The 24,638-nt window shown below is 39.6% G+C and overlaps 1 protein-coding gene across 5 annotated transcripts in view; it reads left to right on the top strand.

Annotated features, from left to right (window-relative positions):
* The window catches only part of CARMIL1 (capping protein regulator and myosin 1 linker 1), a gene marked incomplete at its 5' end in the record, with an annotated part of 333,278 nt that overhangs the window by 277,109 nt on the left and 31,531 nt on the right, over window positions 1–24,638 (top strand). For all 5 annotated transcript variants that reach the window (XM_084228463.1, XM_084228462.1, XM_084228460.1 and 2 more), the window contains 2 exons: window positions 20,764–20,830; window positions 21,067–21,263. In XM_084228463.1, coding sequence (XP_084084589.1) covers window positions 20,764–20,830; window positions 21,067–21,263 — 264 coding nt within the window. The remainder of the gene's footprint in view (window positions 1–20,763; window positions 20,831–21,066; window positions 21,264–24,638) is intronic.

Genomic DNA, 24,638 nt, shown 5'->3' with positions numbered 1-24,638 from the left:
AAGGTGCAGGTAAGACTAAATTAGGGCTACTTATATGCCCAAATGTTTCCACATCTGTTTCTAATTTATAGCATTTATGCAGGAATGACATGTGTAGTTAATACTCGGAACCAAGCATCTGCTTTGGTCAATATTATCTCTGGATAATATTGGGGAAAAAATGTAATGCTTTAACTAGTTCTCATTTATAAACAATTGTTATAATCTTTTAAAGCCTGTGAATAAAATAGCTGAATGTGTGCCAAATAAAGCTCTATCATATATAAGGAGACTTGTAAAGAAAGCCTAAAAGATAATCCTAGATTTCAGGTAATATTCTAGTATAACCAAAGATGACAACTACTTTTTCTATATAACTATACAAATCTATAAATATATTTGATCTATGTGGAGAAAATAATCAGGTTTTTAAAAATTTGTCCAGTATAGTCTAAAATTGTTTGTTTAACATGTTTTGTTTGCATCTTGAAGTGATAGCTGCTGAACACTGTTATATAGTGTGATTATTTTGGAAATTCTTAGACTAACCGTAAGAGAAAATAAATAATAGGAAATAGATTTTAATTAAAAATTTAAAATTAGCATCACATTTATGGCTGGAATTAACATGGTCATGTATGAATTGGAAAAGGGGGGAAACATGATCTAGGAAAGTGTATTTTGTTGGGTAGTATAGGTTTTGTGGTGTGGGGTACAAAATGCCGGTGAAGGGGTTTGTTTTAGCTACTGTGCAGATCATTTTAAATTGTATAAAATTTGTTTTTGTTTGCTTGATTTAATTATATGAAAGAAAAAAAAAGGTGGTTCCCTTTAAATAATGAGGGTAGGATGACAGTGGAGGAGATGAACCTTGTTTAGTGCAGATCCAGATCTACCGTCATCACAACCAAAGGGCAACACCACAGGCACACTGAGCACCATTTTGGCTTCCATTTTGTTAAAATGGCTTTCATTTTGTTAAATGGCTTCCATTTTGTTAAAACACTCTTGTTACCATGACGCCTGAAGAGGCAGGCTGAGCTGCACTCTAAGCATGACCTGAGTTAGACAGATGGTCTTCTTGCTCAGGTAGTTACCTAGGCAGGCAGGTAGAGCTATTCCTGACATGAGTACCTACCTGTTGAATCCTAGGATTAGGAGCAGGGTCTTGGGTCTTCAACTCCTGACAAATAAACACAAGCTAGAGCTCTAGAAGAGCCAAATACTTACATGGTTAGGAATTTTAAGCCATGAAAATGACTTTTTTTTCTCTTTCAACTTTTGTCTTTATTCATTGTTTAATGAGGCTACTGATTTGTTAAGTAGCAGAAAACTGGGTCTAAGTTAGCTGTTAGTTGAATGAGAAAGAACATTCAGAGGTAAAAAGTGTAAAGCAGTGGATTTTGTGCTATAATGATTTCCTCTCTCTCAATCCAACCTTCGATTCTAAGTCAGCACCATTTACATGGTGGCAACCTCTTTCCCCCAGGTCAATGAGGAATTCTTCTTACGAAAATCAGTTTTCTGAGCTTTGGGCTTCTTATTCTACTACACCAATGGTATAGATTCACAGCTAATTTGAAGAGTACACATTTTGCCTTGCCTTTTAAAATTCCCTGCACTGCTACCTTTCAACATCAAAGGAGCAAATCATTTTTGTCTCTCATTGACATCAGTTGTCAAATATGTTTAGCCACTATCTTCATGGGGTAACACTGAAAAAAAGTTTGAAGGACTTATTTCAAAGGGAGAGACTTGCCATGGTAATGTTTTCTAAATGTGCCTCTATGTATTCCTTGGTAGCATTTCTGTCTTAAAGTGATCCAGGAAGTAAGGACAAAAGATTAAGTGTTGTATAGAAAATTCTCAAAAGCAGGAATGCAGGCACACAGAAGTATAAGCTCCTGGAAGGCAGAAATGGTGTGTGGAACTGAAGCATTGTTGAATGTGACTGCTTGGGGAAATGCTATATATAGCTTTACTGTTACCTAAAATGTTTGTTTATAGTCCAGAGCCCTGTGACACTTTCCTGTGTATGTTCTGAAGTAAATGACTCATTGTTACCTTCAACTTGGCGATTCAAGATTAGTAGCAGACCCTGGTATTTAACAGCTCTGACGTTCATGGCCTCTACTATGAATGTCATGGTTCATAGCCCTGAGACACTTTCCTGTGTGTGTTCTGAAGTAAATGACTCACTCACTGTTACCTTCTACTTGGAGATTCAAGATTAATAGCAGGTCCTGGTATTTAACTTCTCTGACATTCATGGTCTCTTCTAGATCCATTTTTGACCATTTCTTTGACACAGTAGAGATAAAAGCATCTTTCCCCTACTCCCTTCAGGCATCTTATTTTCATATGTTCTTGCCTGTCTTCTCTGATCCAAAAGTCAATTCCATTTCAGTACTTAAAAGTCTCTTTAAAGAACCAGTAGTTAAAATTACAATAGGGAACATTGAAGCCATGCATTCGAGGTAGAAATTTATATTTGTGGGAATTTAAGGATTGCCTTCTTCCAGATGGCAACAATCATCCATATGATTGATGTTCTAGAAAAATAGTCAACACTTAGTCAACACCTTTTAAATTTACACTTTGACTAAGTGAGGGCTGAAGTAACAGTGACTGAATGATTGGATAGGGCGGGCCCGTTACCTGCTGGAGGGGTGACTGTGAGCTTCTAATCAACCTTAATTTCATAAAGCTGAAGAAAAAAACTTTTCTTAAAATATATTGGTGTATATTTTACAAAAACCCTGTCTCCAACCCAATGACTATCTCTTTTTCTTTTAACTATCAAGAAAGTAAGAAATAATATAGTTCCCTGGTAGTATATGGTGGGAGCAGGACAAGGGTAGAACAGGAACTTATCTGTAACTTTCAAAGATTTTCCAACATATATCCACTCTCAACTTGAACTTGTGTTACCCCTTTAACACCAGAACAAAAAAAAAAAAAAAAAAATCAGATTATTTAAAAGATCTTACTCATTTATTTAAATAGTGTCTAGGATGGGCCAGGCACTTACTGGAGTTCCTTAGGCGTAATAACTGGCTTAATCCTCATAATAACCTATGAAAAACTAGGTATTATTAATAACTTCTCTTTTAAAGAAGTAAGGAAATTGAGGCATAGAAAAGTTGGAGTGACTTGTCCAAGGTTATCTAAGGTCATCCAAAAGGAGACTGTTAGTATAATTGTCTGCATGTTTAATCAGTCTGCCATTATGGTGTCTGTCTGCATTCATATACAGTACATTTCTTGCCATCAGAATTAAATTTTGAGTTAGCTTTCATTTGACTGCATTGCTTTATGTAAAAATATCTGCCTATTAATCCCCCATGAAAATTGATATGTGGACAGAAGCCCAAAGGAAAGATGTGTGTGCCATCCAACCATGAAAGTGTAAGCCTACCATCTTTAAACACTGGAAACAACTCTGCCAAAAATCTGATGCGCTCAATTGTTATCTGCCTGTTAGAAATTAATCTGCCCACTCTTGACTTACCTGAGATACTCCGTGCCTCTCCACGTGCTATTTTGTTGGTGACAGTGATTAGTTAGCTTTCCCTGACACTTCTTATCATTTCAGCACACATGCCTTCTATGCCGAAATGCATATTTACTTAGGGTCGTGATGGCCCACACACCATCTGTTCTTTTTCTGCAGTCAGGTGCTTTGAGCAAAGCAGAATTCCCAACCGTATCTTTCAACGTTAGTTTGTCATTGGCCCTTGGGGTGGTAAAGGCTGCAGTTCTCATTCTACTGATTAGGCATCTCTAAATATTTAATTTGTCGTTATATATACTTTACTACCTTGAAAAATTTGCAGAAGTTTCAGCTTTAGCTTAGGGAGCCCAGTGGGTGAAGAGGCAGTGTGTGCTCCCTTGGCATAAGCAGCTCACTAATTGTATGTAATTCTTTCAATTATTTTAATGAGTGTCATACCAGTTTTAAATCAAAAGAGATTCATGCAGGGAACAGTTCCTCTGCTTATTGCTAGTTCCTAGGAATAGAATTTTAAAAGGCTTAAATTATTACAGAATACATCTTGGTGAATCTTTCTTCCAGTGACAAAATAATAATTATTTTCCCTGAACAAATTTAGCCTCGGATTTCAATATATAACTTTGAGCTTTTTCATAACATTAAAATTCAGCAAAGATCCATTGTGTCGGTCAGAATACTATTTTTAAACAAATTGCCTCATTTTCAAATACCAACAGTTATTAATTGAGTCAATCTAAACAGTGTTGCCAAGTACAGATGATTAAGTCGATATCTCATTTAAAATTAATTGCAGTAATATTAACTATCTGCCAAAGATTGTTCAAGCCTTAATTTCCTCTTATAACTTTAATTATTCTGTAATGCCATTTTCTTATTGAAGTCTCTTTGGAAAGGGGAGATTTGGGTCTTTAAACATTAGAAAGCAACTTATCAATTTCCAGATTCTAAATTTCAGAGTGATAGTTCAATCTTATAATCCAACTAATATGGATACTCTATAGTCCCCCAAGTTTCTAGTAATTTTTATGACAGTCCTTTATGGAAATGCCAGAAGCATACTTCAGATGTCCAGGGAGTTCACTATTTCCTCAGGACCCATAGTTTCCTTAATCTTTTAATTCTTAACTGGCACAAATATCATTTATAGAGGGTTATTCTAGGAAGCTACCTAGAGATTTGCCCCACACACCTTAAAAAGAGAAAAAATGGTAGTGGGTCTTAAGGCAAAGCAAGTGAACTCTCCAGAGTCCCCCAAGAGACAAAAGAATCACCCAGCAGATGACAGAACAGTTCAACTGCTAAGGGGGAAGATGGGAGGACTTAATAGAGCCACTCTGTAAAATCACTTACAGCATCAACCAGTCAGATGGCTGTAGGCGTTCCAAAGCTGCCTCCACATTGGGCTTCTGACTTACAGGCTAGAAATGATGATCCCTAGATGCTTAATTCTGACATGGAATGACAATTATAAAAGTTAATTTTGGTCCTCATATATGAATTCAATGAAATAAATGACTTTAATGGTCTGTCATTTATAAACCAAAAGCCCTTCCTTTGGTTACCCATTTATGAGTGTGTGTGTTGTTTGTAAATTATATGAGAATACATATGCTTCCCTTAAACAGGAAATTTCTTTTCATGAAGTACCGTTGTTTTACATCCTGTTAGTATTTTGACAGTATAGGATTTCTATAATATTTTGACAGTATAGGATTTCTCCCCTCAGGTGTGGTCACTATAGCTCTCCCACCACCAAAAAACCCATGGTCTTCCACAATAGTCCATTGTACTCTCTCACCCCTCCCACTGTAGATGCTTCAAATCTAAGGTCAGCTTTCAAGGGATGATTTGAATGTTTGTCTTTATCTGAACCTTTGTTTGGTTCCCTTATATTGCACATAGTGACAGCATCTGGTATTCGTCTTTCTCATTCTGACTTATTTCCCTTCCAGCTCCATCCATGTTGCAGTAAATGGCCTGAGTTTATCTTATTTGATTACTGAGTAGTATTCATTGTGTATATATACCACATGTCTTGATCCACTCATCATGAACAGAAAAATCTTAAAGAAGTTCAAGCTAGTTTATTCCTTTATAGGCTGTCAGAGATTTAGTCACTCTAGGGGTAGTACGGTTGAACTAATAGTAAATAAGACAATTTCTCTAAAACCAGCCACCCTGTTCAACCCTTAGAAATCTCAAGTTTTTATCTGAGACTCATGACACATTAGCCTCAGCAGCCTCTCATGTCAAGAAGTTTCAAATTATTACTGCTTTACAATAGAAATCAAAGTCCGAAATCATGGCAGGATGAAAGATTTTCTCTCTAATTTCCAAATTAAACAATATTCAAATTGGCAAAAAAGTCTTTAGAGACTAAGAATGTACTCTGTGTGTGTGTCTGTCTGTCTGTCTTTCTAGAGTAGAAAGCACATAGTATCTAAGGTCTAAGCCCTCTGATGGCTTCCTGTTGCATCCAGAAAAAATTTTGCCTCTTCCTCATAGTCCACAATACCCTACACAATCTGGGCCCTGCCATGCCCACCTGTGTTCTCTTCCCTCCAGCCATGGTTCCTTATTGCTTTTCCCTTCAACTTGTGTAGTGCACATCTCAGTTCCTTCAGTTTGCACACTCTTCCCCAGATCCTCCCACGGCTATCTTCTCCCGACTGTCCAGGTCTCAAATTCAAGTGTCATCTTTCTCAGAAATTTTGTTTGACCCTCCTAATCAAGGATGCCCCTAGTATTTTATCCTATTTCATCTTCTCAACATTTGTCGGTATTTGAAATGGTCTTAGGTGTTTGTGTAGGTACTTCTTGTCCAGCTCCCAAAATGGAATACAAAAGCCTCTGGACTGTGCTGTCAACCATATATCTCAATATCTAGTGCCCCAGGCCCAGCACATAATTACTCAGTAAATTTTGCTTAATTGTGACTTTGCTTTCTAGTTAGTTACTTGACTTTCTTCCTGGTAGATTCTAGGCTCCTTGAGGTTATGGTAGGGAGTTATGACATTTTGATTTCTAAATAGCTGCCATCAAGAGATGCAAGTAATAGATTTCTCTGGGAACTTTAGAAAATAATTCTTTGCATGGAAAGATTCTTATCTTTAAACTAAATGAGGTTCAATGAGTAAGAACATTATAGGTTATGTTCTTAATGATTCAGCTCTCACAAGCTGTGTAGGAAAAAGGAGAAAAATTACCCAGCCACTGTGTGACATGAACTGTGCCCTGTGCTTTGTTACTGAAGCTGTGCATGGAAGCTGTTTTAACTCATCTTTCAGATAACAATCCCAGAGTACGAAGATGTTAATACATCTGCCCCATACCACACTGTTAGTTAAGGGACAACCAGAGCTGGGAACTGAACCTCAGATGATCTCATTCTCCAACCTATACCATCTCGATTGAATCCCTGGTCTCCTGGCTGGCCTTGGGCACTGGGCAGAAAGGTTAAGGTGGAGAAGAGGCTTTGTATAGAGGGTTTGCACTGAGACTTTTTAGGTGGCAAATTTTGTAATTCATTGATATAGAAAATAAAAGGTAAAGGAAGTGAACAGAATTAAGAATAAAAAGCCAAGCAAGTTGTAATACAGCAAAGTTCAGAACTGCTCCCCAGATACATTGCATGGGGCTGGGTTCTGCTTGCTGCACAAGGATAGGTCCTTAAACCCTTACACCTCACATTTGATTATTAAAATTGAGATAAAAGAGCATTTCTCTTGGACAGACAGAGGAGCACCTAACTGTAGCTGAGTTCTAGAGGGTGGATACTTACAAAGCCAAGCCAGGATGTCTTCTGAAAACAGCCTCAAATCCACATCAGCTCTTGAACAAGTACTCAGTTGATATCCCCAAGTGGCATACCCAGTACAGCATGGCCAGAATGAACTTTTCCTGAAAAAGATTCTAGTTTGATACTGAAATCTTACAGGTTAGAGAATGTTAGTGGAAGACATTTATAGAGGATTAGATAGTTACTATTAAGTCAGGATAATAGTGATTAAGCCCTGTGCTCTGAAAAACCATTCTTTGGTCGTAATACAACAGCGTAGTGGCATAGATATATATTTAATAGCTTAGCCAACTTGTCACTATAGCTTGGTTGCAAATAGCTAATTTGCAAACAATAATGGAAAGTGGCACTATAGATTGTATCTGACATATTTTCTCACAGGTGAAACAGTGTGTTAAGAATGGTGATTTGGGGCCTCCCTGGTGGCACAGCGGTTGCGTGCTGGGTTGCAAAGCTGCCCGCAGCCTCTGCAGCACCGGTTTGATCCCCGGCTGCTCCCCAGCCACCGGAGGAGGGTCCCACATGGCACGCAGACCTCTCCTGCGGCCCGCTGCTCCCCACAGCAGTGTATTTCAGTCCTTCTGCCTGCTCTACTCTGGTGAATTCTCTCACCCTCCCACGCCTCTGACTGTACCCCAGTGCTTATATAAATAAAGTTTCCTTAAAAAAAAAAAAAAGAATGGTGATTTGACGACATAAGCAAATAACTATGAAAATAATGGATCTATTGTAGAGAAATGTCTTGTGAATCCCTTTTTTTTTTTTAAGACTTTCACTTGAGATTCCTACTTGAGAATTCCTTCAGAAGGGATGTGAATTCAAAGGAGTTAAAATGAAGATGATAAAGATCTTGCCTTCCAAGCCAGACCAGCTTCTTCAGACTTTTGGTGATCAGCCAACTCCTACTGCAATTCTCTTTGAAGTTGAAGGTTTAGAATAAAGAGTTTTGAGATTCTATCTTAGAAAAGTGTGGTGATCCTTGAGACCTGGCCAGAACCAGTCCTCCTGATGACTGATTGCTATGCCCTTCCAACCAGAATCCTCAGTCACCAGGCTGCTCACCACTGGAGTTTACTTGACTCAAGTTTCTTAAAGCAGTTTAACAAACTGTTATAGGATTTAACATGATTTGGGGAGGTGCTCAATGGTATTAACTATTAATTTTTGTCGTCAGTGTGGAGCTAATTGTATCTGGACAGATCAAATGACTCTTCCTCTTGTTGTCCCTGAGTCATGGTGTTCATTCTGAAGGAGAGCACTTAAATCTTTTCCAGACCTCCTCATTGCTTCCATTATAATAGGGATTTTCCAAAGATCTATCAATAGAATTAAAATCTTTCCAGTTTAGCACTCAGTGGGGCTTTCCACATTATTCATTCTTTTTCAATAAAGAAAATGTTATTCAACTTTATGACTATTGTAATGACATTGGGCTTCATGGTGCAATAAATCACTGAAAGAATTTCCCACTTTTTTTATTATTATTACAATCCTTCAAGGGGCATGTCCTGATGCTTGTGTTATTAAGCATCATGCTTCTCTGCCCAGTAGCACTAACACAGGTGAGATACTCGCTTTAAATTGGTACCAGGTCATTTCATTCTTGCACACCTCTTGAGAAAATGTATGAAATGATAACTCACTTTCAAAAAAAAGAACATGAAAGTATGAAATTTCACTTTCCTATCCATTGCAAGATAAGTTAAAATGAATAAAAAGTGGTCTTTTCCTGGAGGAAAAAACATGACAAAGTTGGGAAGGGAAAGATGTAATTTTCTTGTATCAAAAAGTTGTGCAGATCTGGACGATGAGGAAATGAAGCATGTTCATTTAACAGCAGTATCCTACTGCGAGCTTCATCATCGCCTGCTGTCAGTGCTCTTCCCTGAGTGTTTTCTGTTTCTGTATCATGATGCCATTTTAACTTTCATATGACATGAAACTCAGGATATAAAAGTTAATGAGTATGTTATGAATAGCTGGATTTAATGTTGTGTTCACTAGGAACTGTGGCACCTCAATAAATCTTGAAATATAATTCCCCCTTTGTCCATCGATTTATCGTGGCTCTCAGAGTTATGGCTTCCATGTACCTCCTCTTCCTAGATATTGAAAATTGTTGCTGCCCAACAGCCATCCCCAAAAGAATTAGGATTCTCTTTTCCTCAGTGAGATTTATACTGCTTCAAACTTTTACAAATGGAAGTGCATAAAAATTACTTTTTAGCCTACCAGTATGATAATGCTGTTCCATTAGATATTAAAGGGGTGATTTTTGGTTCCCCATGAGCAGTGACTTGGCTAAAAATCTAGTAGGAAACATTATAAGGTTTGTATTTTTTTTAAAGAAGATTTATTTATTTATACAATAACTGGGATACAGCCAGATGAACAGGATGGTGAGAGGATTCCCCAGAAATAGAACAGGGAGCAGAACAGGCAGACAGACTGAAAACACTGCTGAGGGGAGCAGCAAATAAGGCAGGAGAGGTCTGTCGTGCCATGTGGGTAGCTCCCTGACCCACCGGGAATCAAACCTTGCTGCAGAGGCTGCGGACAACCTCACAGTGCTGTGCTCAACCCGCTGGGCCAACAGGGAGGCCCAGAAACATAAAAGTTTTATAGTCCAACTTACTAAGCAGGGACTACCCAGCTCCATTTTAAAAGCACACATTAAAGCACAAGGTGTGCTTAGGTTATCTTGTATCCAAAAGCAAGGATTGACTCTAAAGCCAAGGGGATCATTTCAGTGGATACAAAATCCAGGTAGGAATGGCTTGTGCTGGGACAGTTTGAGCACCATGAAGAGTCGTGACAGTAATCATTGATCATACATTGACTGAATCATTAAAAAAAGAAATCCATGACACCATAGTCATACTAAGTAAATAAAAGGGATGGAAGGGTACATAGAATTTTTAAAAGGGATAGTTGATCTTTAGGAGGAAAGGCATAAAAAATATAAAAATAATCGTAGATGCAAAAAGTCACAATTTTGTAGATCTCCTTTATCCATTCACGCAGGTCAGAATTGTCAATGTTTGTTTTAAAATAAATGAATGTATTTATGAATGTAAATACATGTGAATGTAAAGTATCACCTCACAGAGTTGTTATTAATTATGGGGGGGGGGCAGGTACCTTCAGAATGGAGCCATTGGGATGTGCCCACCCTAATGAAGTGACCAAACTTCATGCCACCCAAGTGGAACAGCCTGATACACAGGTGCCACACTTGTGACCCAGTCACTAGGTCACCCCGTCACCCACATGACATTGGTGCTAAAAATGGTTCATGGGAATCTAATTATGAGAAAACAGTCTAACAAATATAGAATGTGGGATGGTCTGTGAAACCATTCGCTTAAATTTTTCAGGAAAGTATCATTTAAAAAAAGTGAGAATTGGACCTCCCCTGGTGGTGTAGCCCTTGAGCACTGGGCTGCGAAGCTGCCCGCAACCTCTGCAGTGCTGGTTCGATCCCTGGCCGCTGGCAAGGGTCCCACATGGTGCACAGACCTCTCCTGCCACGCCCGCTGCTCCCCTCAGCGGTGTATTTCGTCAGTCGGCCTGTTCTGCCCCCTGCTCTGGTGAATTCTCTCACCCTCCCACGCTTCTGACTATACCCAGTGCTTGTATAAATAAATAAATATTTTTTTTTTTTTTAAAGTGAGAATTGGAGGTGGGAGGAGGGAAGAGTGTATTAAATAAGAGACCAAAGAAGTATGTATCCTGGGTGTATTCTCCACTAAGTCCTGGATTCAAAAGGTGAGGGGGGATTTTGAGGCATTTGAGGGACAATTGGGGAGATCAGAATATTGACCATAGTATGTACATTAGGTATTACATACTTACTGTGGTTTTGTTTGATGTGATAATCATATATTGTTACAAGAACATAATTCTTAGGCTCTTCATGTAGAAATACTTAAAGTTGATGCCAGCCATGTTATAGAGGTCAGCAGTTTTTAAATGGTTCAGTTAAAAGTGAGAGCAAGAGAGAATGGAGGAAATTAAGTAATATGACAAAATGTTAATGATTACAGAATCTACATCAAGTGTATGCTTGCATTTATTATGCTACCCCTGCATGCTGCACTTTTTATTTTTTTTTTTGTAAATTTGAAAGTGTTTATAATAGTTGAGTGGGGAAGAGTAGGTATATGTATTTGAAGAGTTTATTGATTAGAGTACTGGACACCAGGCCACCAGGTTGACCTCAAGGGGCCACCTCTAGGGTGCATGAGGAAGTTTTTATCAGTCTAACAGAAAATAGGAAAAATAAGAACCACAGAGAAAATTTTTCATGAAAATAACCTAAATTTAAAGGGCTGTTCTAATAATAGATTGCCTCCTATTGTATCTTTGTGCCTAAATAACCTTTACATAAATGGTGGTTGTAATAATGACAGTTTCTTTTTAAACAAATTATAAAAGCATATGTAGGGGAGCACTGTATTAAAGGATTGGTTTCGTTCACCAGTCACCAAATAATTATTAAATGACCACTGTATGCCACGCTATCTCCAGCCTCTGGAATGCTAGAGGTGAGCAGGACAGAATTCTACCTCTTTCCACCCAGTTGTTCACCTGATCTCCCCCAGGGATACCTGGGGGCAGGAGGGTGGGGAGGGGCTTGCTGAGGGCCCCTCTCAGTCAGTCTCTAGGCATTTCCTGGCACCCCCAAGCCTGCATGCTCTAAATGGGTTCTGCCATTCGTTGCATAAGGATAAAACATACCCTTAGTAAAACCTTCAATAGAAAAACACGTTAATATAATTAGTGTGTAACAATTAGTGTGCAATAGAGAAAGAATATAGTTAAAATAGTTTCCACACAGAGCACCCAAAGTTACCCATCCCCTCATGTGTAAATTCCCAACAAACAGGGTTGCCCTGAAGTAGGTCCACTGAGGTCCAAAAGCTTCCTACAAGTCTAAGGCACCTCCTGGTGGAGACCCATCAGAAAGGGGCAGACGGGGCCAGCCTTATTAATCTAGCTTATCCATTATGTGTTGTTGAAACACTGTTTAAGATGTTTCAAAAAGAATTTTGCTTTGTTTTAAAAAGAAAATTTGACCATGATCACTGCTTTTTGTGATCAAGGATCCTGTAGGAGGTGTTTTTGGTCACTGAACTTGTGAAAAGTGTTCATCTCTACCTGAGTACTTCCTGTTTCTGTTCTTAGCTATGGAATTTAGAAAACCTAAATAAGAGATCAGGAAGAAAACTAATCAATACAAAGTAAAAATCAAAAGCAACAAGCAACTATAAACCAGAGACACACTGGGGGGGAAGGGAAGGGGAGAGGAAGGACTAGGGTCGAAATAAGGGGGGGTGGGTTCAATTGTATGGGGAATATAACCAAAATGAAAATGCATACATTGTGCAAAGATGAAAAAAGATGTAAGAATTATATAAAATAAAATATTTAAATTAAAAAAAATGCAAGCCAAAAAAAAAATAAAATAAAAAGTAAATAGACTGGACCACTTTCTGTAGGTGGAATTCTTATCAGTGTGATGCAATTTCTGCCCCTGGGTAGCTGATGAGGTGGGTACTACAAGGCCCCTTTGGGTCCTTGGGCAAATTTGTCTAAGTTGTCATGCTTAGAGGTAAACCCTGATTTCCCCCTATTTTTCTAACTACAGACCTTTTTTTTTCCCCCTACCCAAGCATCAAGTCTCTTTCTCAGTACTCTTATTAAAAGGAAGCACTAAAATGTTTGGTGGGGAGGAGCAAGGACAAAGTGGAGAAGGGAGCACAATGGACCAGAGTGGAGGACTATGGTGTTTGGGTGGAGGATGGGGTGTGGTAACAGTACCTGAAGGGGAGTGATTCTGTACCTCTTAATCTTATAAACCAATGTTATCTCAAATTGAAAAAATGGTTGACAAACCATTTTTATATTTTTTATAAGAATGCATTAAATCTCTTAAAAATTTGTCATGTGAATTTCATGGTAAAGAAAATGAAGAAGATAAATGTGGTGCCAGCTTGTTTGTTTTAACTTGGCTTCTTAAGCTCCACAGTGTTGAGATGGAAGATCTCCTTGAACCACACTAGCACTTGCACATACAACCCTGAGCTGTTTTAAGAATCGGTGCAGGTTTTCCAAGTATTTGGATCAGTTCCTGCCCCCAAACTAATACGGTTAAATGGGTCACTTTGTCTTTGCTCCCATCAGGCAGTGGCCTTGGTAATGATCTTCAGTGGAGTTTCTTCTATTGGGCTGTCTTTGGAATAGTCCAGATAGCCCATAAGTGCTAGATGGCCAGAGTGATACCTTTAAGTATTCCCGAGAAGCTCCTGATGGTAGCAGACAGACTCAGGAACCCCCCCGCCCCCAGCATCCCTAAACCTGTATGCCCTAAATGGGTTCTGCCATTCGTTACATAAAGACAAAACATACTCTTAGTAAAACGGTGAAAAGCACTTTAATATAATTAGTGTGTAACAATTAGTGTGCAATAAATAAAGAATATAATTGAAGTAGTTTCCACACAGAGCACCCAAAGTTACCCATCCCCTCATGCGTCAATTCCGAGTCAAACAGGGTTACCCCAAAGCAGGTCCACTAAGGCCCAAAAGCCTGCCAGAGGCTAAGTCACCTCCTTAGGGGTAGAAGGGCCCAGGCAAGTCTGGAAGGAAAAGAGCAACATCAAAACCCAAGTCAAGATAAAGGCTGCCACTGTCAGCCTCCCCAGGGGTCTCTCACCCACATCTCTGTCGCTTTCAAGTCCTTCCATGTCCCCCCAATCCCTGATACAAAGCCAAGGCCAAGAAGCAAGTGCGGCAGCCTCTTCACATGTCTCTGCTGCATGTGCCTCCTCCAGTATTCTTTTTCCATTTCTTTCTTCCTCCTTTTCCAGTCCTTTCCCTAGTCTTTTCTAGCTTCACCTCCCTGCCCAGCTCCACCAGTTCGTTTGGACAGGGAACCTGAAACCTCCCATTTCCCTGGATTACAGTTACAGTAAGATGTCACCAAAAGTACCCCAAAGATGCCATCTCCCTTATTCCCACTAACTTGAACAGATACCATTAATACCTTAATGTTGCTTAGCCAATTTTTTTTTATATGAACTCCAGGAATTCAGGGACCCATCTGTTCTCTTACTGCTAAACCCATCCCCCTTCTCTAAAAGGGCCCAGTATACAGTAGGTATACAATAAATATTTGTTGAGTTGTAAATAGTATAAAACATAACTGAATAAGTTACTGCTTTGAGCACTACTGGGAGCTTTCTGATCCCCACCCTGAGGCACCACCATCCATGTCAAGTGTGACGGGATGCTTCTTGTTTAATTTGTATGTTCAGATGTCCATGTATTCCCAGATAGTGTAGTGTTAATTGCCATTTAGAATTTGTATCAATGGATTCATATCAGGTGTCTCTTTCTGAAACTTGCTTTCTTCACTCAATTTTATCTTCTATGATTTGTTCATGTTTGCTATATAAAAGGGTTTTTTTTTTTTTTCCTTTTGGCTAAGGAATAGCCTCATTTTAGATTTTCCCTGTTTTATAGTCTTTTAGATTCGTCCCAATTTTGTTTTGTTATTGGGTCTACTGCTTATATATTCTCCTCCCTTCCCTACCCCCATCTTCTCCTTGGAAGAAGATGAAAAAGTACTATCCCTAATGTTCATATCATTACCAATTATTGAAACACCGTGAAGTCATTAACTGGCACGCCTGCCAGGCTCTGTGCTAAGCACTTTGTATTCATTATCTTATTTCATTCTCAAAACAATTTATTTTACAAACTAGAGAACCAGGTCTGGCTTTACAAAAGCATTCACCAAGTTATCTAGCCCCTGAAGGGACAGATCCAGGATTCCTGCTCAGTTCTTAGAGCCCAGAGTCTTGAGCGTGAGACATACACTTGAGAGAGGACTTCTCTTCACTCACTAGACCTTCCCTCATCCTGATGGACGATGTTGAAGTTGTTATAATTCAGTGTGTTCCCAAAAGTATGCAGAGGAGATGGAGCAGGAACTGTTGATCATCATTCTGTTTAAATGCTGTGGTTTCCCTCTTTATGGCAATGTGAATACACACATACACACACCTTTTTCCCCCTGCCTGTCATTGTAGGATTTGAACCAATTGGAAGGTGCCAGATGCCTCACCTTTACATATAATGATCTTTAGGTGGGTAATTGGGACTGAATACTTGTCTAGTTGAATTAACCTTTCCCAAAGAGAAGGAAAGTCTAAAATGATCTACAGGACCTAACCATCTGCTCTCACTCTCTTATATGGGTATCCATAGTCACCTGAAGGAAGCTTTCGAAGAGATGTATGAGGATAGCAGCAGGCATCTTTATTTTGGCCAATTGAAAAATATGGTTGGATATTCAAAAATACAGTTTTACTTCTGCTTCTCTCACTCAGCAAGGATGTTGTCAATCTAAATCTACTGTGAAAAAAATTACCTAATAAAGTATGAAAGTTGAAATCCAGAGATTAAGGTTCCTTCAGGACATTGCTGGTGGAAGTCTTTCTGCTAAGCAGATAAAATTGATGGTGCTGATGGTGATAGGAACACCTTTTCCTTATGAGCCAACTTTCCTCTGAAGGAAACCAAACTGTTTGCATTTGTACAGGAAGGAGTGCTGTATTCCCATCCTGTGGTCCAATGAGAAAAACTGACACACACAAAGAAAGAACTTAGGAGAAATAAGTCAATGCCAGGTAGATGGAGTAGATGACCTTCCTTTGTCAGGACGAGGTTTCAAGAAACGTCAAGTTCACACCACACTTCGTTTTCACTGTGTACAGCAGGCCTTCTTGGGTCTTACGTTTATAAGAGTTCTTTCATAGGTTTTCAGAATATAACGTACGAATATGCCCTCATAACTGTTAGTTGACGACGAATTGAGATTTTAAATTTTTTAGGGATTTAGTGTATGTACATGTCAGGTGACATAAATTCCCACTCAGGTGGAAGTTCTCATCAGCATTTAATTACCCTGTGGGGAGGTAACTGTGCGAGAGCTGATGTCAGATCCTTTCCTGAAAAGCTTTCATGACTGAAGGGAAGAGAGGTCACAGTTACTGAAGAAGGCTCAGATGCAAAGGGGAGCAGAGGATGATGAAAAAGGGCCCCAGAGGGAGGCCGATATGTGCCATAGACTTACCGTCCACACTTTGCTGCTGGGCCTCTCCCTGTGACCTAGGAACCCAAACCTGCATGGGTTTGCTGGTCTCCACCCACCTCGTGTTCTGTCCACCATGTTCTTGTGGAGCCAGTGATGGCTGCTCCCCCAGAGGACATTAATACCTTTTGGGACCGGTAGATGTCGCTGTGCACGCTTTTAGCAAAAGACCTAATATTTCTAATAGGTTCTGCAATTTCCAAGCTGTCGTGCTTCTGCTTTTCAAAAGCTAGTTTGGATGCTTAAGCTTGTAATATTTTGGCCTCATTCTTGCCTTATTCCTTTGCTATAAAGGCTTTTTTGTGTAGTTTTTCTGTTGGTTTGTGAATGTCTCTCCCTGCCCCCCCCCTTCCTTGTAACGTTGTTGCTTTATCTCTCTTCCATTCATATTTTTTTTTTCCCTTTCTTTTTGCTGCATGGAGACTCTCTGCTGTACAAGTGTAAGTATTTTTTGGTGGCTCTGCAGTTTCCGCTGTATTAGTTTACATTCTTGTGCTCCATTTGCTTCTGTGCTGACTGGCTGGTCTCCCAGGAGACTGTGGTGTCGTCATCCATCTGTGGATCCTGAATGAAATAGGAACATTTTAAAAACAAGATTGCACTTTACAAGATGGTTCAGCTAGCAAAATAGGCTATGATGTTAAAATATCCCCAGCCATGTGCCTGAAAGCAAGCAGAGTGTTGCTGAAGAGGGAATAAACATTTTCAGGAGGGGAAAAGGCTTTATTTCATTCATGTAAAAAAAAAAAATTAAAAAGACCTTATTGCATAAAGTTTTTTCTGATCTTTGTCATATTGTTTCCCAGGATTGTAGCATCAGGAGACACTTGTTAAATGAGAAGAATTTCACTAATCTGCTTCCCACCTTTTTTTTTTTTTTTTAATCAGTTGATCTTTCTTTGTCTTTTTAACCTTGGAGAGTATTAGAGATTCTTGACATTGGGATGCCAGTGTTTCTTTTCTTTGTAAAAACTTGGTAAAATGAACAAAGACAGTACCCCATCCTATTTTAGTGATAATAAGACAAATTAACTCTTATTTTTTTTAGAAATTAAATGCTTATGTCTAGGAATTACATATTAATCACATATTAAAACAGAAAAAAGTCTTTTATTTGACTAAAAGTGGATTTACCTATATTAAGAATAGTTTTAACCTGTTACAAAAATTGCATCAAATGAATAAGATCTCAGAACAAGTAGACAGTGTGCCCTTTGGATTCTTAGAGAATAGTGCTGTGTATTTCATTCACACTGTCTGCCAAAATGGGGGATTTATTGAAAGTTTTTGATGTTAAGATAGGGAAGAGGTCTATTTTAGAGTTTTCCGTCTAAAATTACATTTTAAAGTGTGGCTTAACACATTGTTTCTCCTATTTCCTGCAGATGTGAATATTGAACAAAACTTTTCATAAGATGCTTTTTTAAAAGATAAAGTGATTTCGTCCAGGTTTAGTGTAATAGTTGGCAGCGTTAAAAATCATGGATTGATTTTGAAAGGTCCATTTGGTATGTGCTTCTTCTGCTTCAATTCCTGAGCCCCTTCATTTTGTGATTTCTCCAACCAGAAAATACTTAGGCATTGATAAATGTCCAGGGAAGGTAAATGAGAACTAAGAAACAGTCTGAGAAAACAAACCCTTTCATTCAGTCCAAGAGAGTTAACGGTTCTAAAGAGGACTGTAAAACCTGATCTTTCGCCCCCCTCAGGGTGCAATTCATTTAACCAGCATGCATGGAAAAGGGGAGAGAGGAGTGTATATAAACCAGATTTCTAGAGAAATCTAGAATATTTGTGCCTAAATGTACACTTTCGTGGATAATCATCAGTCACATTTGTATTTCCTCTTGCTTTAGACTTAAATGTAATGGGATCATGGGAATAAGCCAGTAAGACTGACCAAGTCTATATTTTATGTAAAACTGTTAAGGGAGAAAAATTACAAAGGAAATAAAGAAAAATATGGGAAAATTAAGATTGACTTTTCCCCTTTGCTCTTGTACTTAAATCCTTATTAACCTTTTCCATGAAGGAGATTATAAGACAGTTTACAAAGAAATGTGCAGAATGCGTTGCATTCTTAATCTCAGTTGTAGACACAGGCGTGATTGCCAGTCCTGTTTATTTTAGCAAAAGGCCATCACTCTGTCAAATGTGGCAAAACTTCAGAACTAACACATAGTTCAAATACAGTGAAAGAGTGTATTATGCATAATGCAGTTCCAAGCTGTTTGCACTTACAAGAGCAATGTATACTAGGTTTCCCGATACTAGAATATTAGATCAAGAAGAGCAAATTAGTTCATCTTTGGGATTGATGTCTGCCATCAAAAATGCAGATGATTTTGTTTCTTAACTGGTCTCTACAATTAGGTTGAGCTGAATGTCCCATTTCCAGATAAGCATCAGTTTGCAAATGAGTCTCTATTGTATCTTTTATATTATAGCTATGCCTTTATATATAATTCCATCAAATTTTCATATATTTCTAAAAAGTGATGTCTATAAAATATCCATGGTCATGTTTGAAGTGTATGTGGTATCATAAGTTACAAAAGTCTCAGTAGGGAGACAGAGCCAGATTGTTTTTGCCCATAGACTCTCTATAAAATATAGTAAGAATCACAGGGAAAAGTTTGGAAGACAATTTCATTCCAGGAATTTTTAGACTTTCCTGTTTATTTTTATCTAAATGAATAGACTGGAAATTATACCCCAAGCTACTCTTTGATTCTTTTATCTATGATGCTTAAATACAAGATGGATTTGATACATAAGAATTTCTTGCAACCAAACACAGCATTTACTCTGGTATCTTGCTTATCTATCCTGAGAATTATTTTTAGAGTAAGTTTCACTTATGAAATGACCAATCAGGCAATTAACCTGTTCAGTCAGCTGAAGGCCTGTTTTGGGGAGAACTACCTTGAAACTGGATTCCATTGGGTTGACTGTATTTTTATTGAATCTGCAAAACCTTTGTTTTAGAAATAGTCCTTAGATTATCTACCTTGAAAGAACCAACTAAGCAAGTTTAATTGTATGTTTCAGGAAGGCAGGTCTAGATCTAAATACAGTTGCTCGTCGTTGTTCCCTGCCCCTTTATTCCTGATGATAACATAATAAAAGGGATATTATTGTTAAACCTGGCATAAAATTGTCAAAACTATAAAGTCCTTTGCTTTAAAGATCATTATGAACCAGTTTATTATTTGACCCAGAGAAAGTTTGTCATGTGAATTTTCTTTTTTGAGAAAGCCTCCTATGACAGCCTGTTAAAGTCTACAAACCAAGTTCCTTCAACTATGCGATCTCATACTTTACACAAATATCCAGTTTCAGGTATCAAACCAGCTTGAACATCTCTAAGACTCATCCATTTGCATGTTCATATAATAACATGGTATAGAAGGAGGGATGCAGGACTAACTTTCATAATGCGGTCTCTCCTTGGCTCTGTTCCCCTGACAGCTTGAAGGGTAGCCAGTGCCCTCCCCCTGACTATTTCTTCCTTCAGTTTTGTTTGTGTAGGTGATGACAAAGGTTCCTTCCTTACAGCTGTGGCTTGGATGATCCTTCAGAGGGAGAAGATAATGCCTTCCTTAGGGTTGGCTCTATATAATCAACAGTTGGCACCAGTGCTAACAAATACCCTAAAATTTTGACCATGGTTTGTGTCTCACTTTTTTTTTTTTTTTTTTTTTAAGGATTTCAGGATCAAAGACATCTTACTGAGAAGGGACAGCTCATGTGGATTTCTGAATTATGACATTTTTATTTTCCTATCAGTCTGTCCATAATGTAAAGATCACAGTCTTGGTGGTAGAAATGTAAAACAAGAGTTAAAACTGCTTAAGTAGTTCAAGAGCCAGGTGTCACACACATTGATGGGACTGTGATAATGAACAGTGTGTAATTGTGTTTTCACATTTAGCGCCTTATTTTTACAGTCTTTCAATCCTGTCCTTTATATCTATTTTAGTATCCAAACACAGCTTGGAGTGAAATTCTTTATCATTCATTGTTCCTTTCAGCTATATAAATAGAATGTAACTGATTGGGGCTGGAGGAAAGAAAGAAGTTAGTTATATATCATTTGAGGAAATTGTAAACATTTCAAAATGTTTTGGTTCAGTCTTCCCTCAGGCGTTCAGATGTTACCCACCATCCTCCAAAGCAGAGAAACAAGTAACTGAGCTGAAATAGCTGGTCTCAAATGCTTACCCTCCAGCCTCTCCTAAATGTTTCTGAAGTTTGAAAGGAAAGTTTTCTGTGAATTCCTGTCTCAGTGCATGCTTTATTTTATTGCCAGATGACTCCCAAATCCAAAAGGAAGAGTATCCACAGCCGAATGCTACGGCCTGTTTCCAGAGCCTTTGGTGAGTGTCTTGGTCTTCCCCTCATTTATTCATATACATGAAACACCCTGGCAAACACCTCTGACCACATCAGGGTCGTTTCTTAGGGATTCTCTGTGAGTAAACATTGAGAAAGGATGGTTATTTATGAATGAGTGTTTGCTATTCTGTGTAGACTTCAAATTAGTTGCAGGGATTTTTTTTTCCCCCATCTCTCTGCCATTAAGCTTAAGTCATGGGCGTTTGCTTTATTTTAGAAATGGAGTTTGATCTGGATAAAGCACTGGAAGAGGTACCAATTCACATCGAAGACCCACCTTTCCCATCCATCCGACAAGAGAAGCGGAACTCGGGCTTCATCGCAGAGCTGCCCTCTGAGGAAGGGAGGAAACTGGAGCACTTCACCAAGTTAAGGCCAAAGCGCAATAAGAAGCAGCAGCCCACCCAAGCCGCGGTAGGTGGGCTGGAGAGTCCCCTCCTTTCTTCCCTTTTCTTCCCAGGGAAGAGCTGCAGGGGCTCCTAGAGCCTGCTGCCCAGCATGAAGCTCATAGTTAAGGAGACTGGAGCCTCTCCATGCCATATTCATGCATAATATCGCCATTGGTGATTGACAGTTTTGTTTTGTTTTTTTTTAAAGATTTGTTTATTTATTTATACAAGCACTGGGTACAGTCAGAAGCACGGGAGGGTGAGAGAATTCGCCAGAGACAAGAGTGGGGAACAGAACAGGCCGACTGACGAAATACACTGCTGAGGGGAGCAGCGGGCGGCAGGAGAGGTCTGCATGCCATGTGGGACCCTCGTCTGGTGGCCGGGGATCAAACCAGCGCTGCAGAGGCTGTGGGCAGCTTCACCACCCAGCACTCAATCGCTGCACCACCGGGGAGGCCCTGCTTGACAGTTTTGGAAAAGACAACATTGTCAAATTTTCAACCCCTGGGGATGTGAAAGCCCCTAGAGAAATACTGGTTACATCAGTGAGATAGACAGGCTGCAGAATTTGATAGTGACTGCAAGATGGAAGATAAGTTCCAGTGGATTTACTTGCAATTAAAAGTTGTTTGCATTTGATCTTGGAGTGCAGCCATCAGCGCCCCCACCTCCACAGTCTGACCTGCTCCTGCGCCTTTGCTCTTACTAACCCTGAGCTGATATACTGGACACACGAGACCCTGGCAGGAGGTGTGTGGTGTGGCATAGACAGAGAAGTGTGAATTGTGTGTGCTAAGGAGTCTTGATGTCGTTACCCCATGTCCCCGTCTGCCTAATGTCATTTCTCTCCTGTACAGTCAGACTCCTTGAAAATGTTTGTGCCCATTATCTTTCTTCTTCATCTTCTTCCTGTCATTTTGCAACCCCCCAAAGTCTTTGCCTCCCTATTCAACCCAAACTACTCTGCCAAGGTCGCTCTCTACCTAATCCTATAGATGCTTGTCAGCTGTCATCTTACTGGACATCTCAGCTGTTGCTTGACACGGACAGTGCCATCCTTCCTAGACCTCTGAGTGGAGACATTCTTCTTTCCCATCCAGCTCCCCAGTGATACCTTTTTAGTTCTCCTCTGCCTGCCCTTTCACTGTATTTAATTTGCTGTCTGGCTGATGCCATTGAAACCCACGGTTTCACTCTCTGTTGTTGACTGCTGCTCCCTCTGCTCAGCTCTAGATTGAGATTTTCACCTGTGTCTTTAACTTGAATGTCCCAAAGTACTCTGACTCAACAGATTCAAACCTTGGAGCCTGTCTTACTGTGTAAAGCGGCCCAACCTCTTATATCCCTTGACCCCCTGGAACATCACCAGCTGATGATGATAGTATCCTGAGTACCAGCTCCCCATCACTAACCTGACCTATTCTCCCACCTTCCTCCCCTGTCCTGCTCAACCATCCATTCACACATCCTGTGTTTCATTGTCCAATACTGCAGTCTTTTACTCATGGCTTTCCCTCCCTACTCCTACTTTCTGGGCTCAAAAGTACTCATCTTGCAGACACTGAGGCAAGACTTCTCTGCTGCCACAGGACTGGGGTTATATGACTCCAGGGAAGGTAATTCTTACAGATGACCTTTGCACAGTGCACAACCTGAGCATCCCTCCATGGAGGCCCTCATTCTCCAGGGCCTCTCCTCCTTGTGTGCAAACTCCATATAGGAAGTCATGTGGCTTATGCGCCATGGTTTTATACTCCATACTCAGTATGGGTTTACAATATAGTAGCTGTTCAGCAATACTTGGATGATAGATTTGAGACATAGATAAATAAAGGTCACAACCGATTATTGGCACAGCCAAACATTTCCTCATACTAGATCAGGCTAATTGTCTTTGGTTCATTTGACTCTTAGTGCTTGACTTGGATTAAAAAAAAACAACAACAACATTTTACTGAATTGATCTTTTCTGATATATTGGATTTAAATGTTTTAGTGCGTGATTACATATTTTTAGAAGAATACATTTTTCTTTTCTTAAAATAAGAGCACAGTCTTTTCAGGTGGGGACAAAGATAACCTCTCACATTTTGGATTCCGGATAGTTACAAAATCAGTGATTCCTCTTTGGGTCTTTCCATGTGGGAGTTTTTAGCAGATTAACTAGTGAGAGTGTGGTGTGTGTATATGTTTTTTTTTTTTACTCATTGAAAAAATACGAAGGAAGGGAAGGGGAGAAAGCCGTGATGGTATCCTAGTGAGAAATATACTATAAATATACTCTAGAGAGATTTTAGCCTTGTCCACAGTAAAGGCCAGGCTCATAGGGTCCTCACACCCAGGCATGGTAGGGAGAGCTATGTCGTAGCACAAGGTGTGGCCTAAGATCTTAGGTTATGGCCACATCTAACTTCTTGCCAGAGCCTTGGTAAACTGAGAAAACATGGCATAGCTTGCCTTTCTTTGGGTCCACAGTAAAACTATACCACCTTACAATTCTGTAGTGCTGGCAGTTTTCAAAGTGCTTTCACGTCTAACAGCTCTGCGAAGCTACAGTCCCCTTCATTCACTTTTTCAACTGAGAACGAGGAGCTTGCAGCTCATCTTTGTCATCAGCACATAGTCATAACAATCATCTGATATTGTCATTATTTTGTCTTTGTTCATTTGACTAGGACTGAAGAAACTTAGTCTAGTCTAAGTTGAGGTTAGCTTTTCTGAACTTGGCCTTGACCTCTAATGCTCCAGTAAGCCTTTCTAAGGTGTCAAATTCTCAAAACCCAGGTATGGAATGTTTTTATTTTCAACATTTCTGACACCAAATATATGGGTGTTTCTCCCCTTACACCAACTTATACTTCAACTCTGGATACTAACTGGGTGTCTGACAGTTTAATTCAATTCTGATGCTAACTTCCTGGAGTTAAGCAGAGACCATAGGTCAAGGGCTCAGTGCTCCCCACATTTTAGACCCTGGTCCCTGGTTGCCTCCTGTGCTTCTGGCCAGCCAGCTATAAATTCAGAAGAGTTCCTACAACCCCCTCCTTAGGTGTTGCTAAACTAATTTGCTAGAATGATTCACAGAACTCAAGAAGATACTTACTCTTACTTATAAAGGATACAATTCAGGAACAGTCAGATGGAAGAGATGATTGGGCCAGGTAAGAGGGGAGGGGTGTGGAGTTCCCCCATGCCTCTCTGGGCAAACCACACTCCCAGCATTCACTTTGTTCACCATCCTTGCTCTCCAAGCCTTGTTATTTAGGAGCTCCATCGAAGTTCCATGACGTAGGCAGGAATGAGTAAATTGTTGGTCCTTTGGTGATTAACTCAATCTGCAGTGCCTCTCCCCTCCCCAGGCTCAGGGGATGGGGATGAAGTTTCCAAACCTGTTATT

The sequence above is a fragment of the Talpa europaea genome (genome assembly GCF_964194135.1).
Source record: "Talpa europaea genome assembly, chromosome: 2".
Classification (NCBI taxonomy): domain Eukaryota; kingdom Metazoa; phylum Chordata; class Mammalia; order Eulipotyphla; family Talpidae; genus Talpa; species Talpa europaea.
Note: the sequence above shows the minus strand (reverse complement) of the source record. Positions and strands in the feature narration are given on the sequence as shown.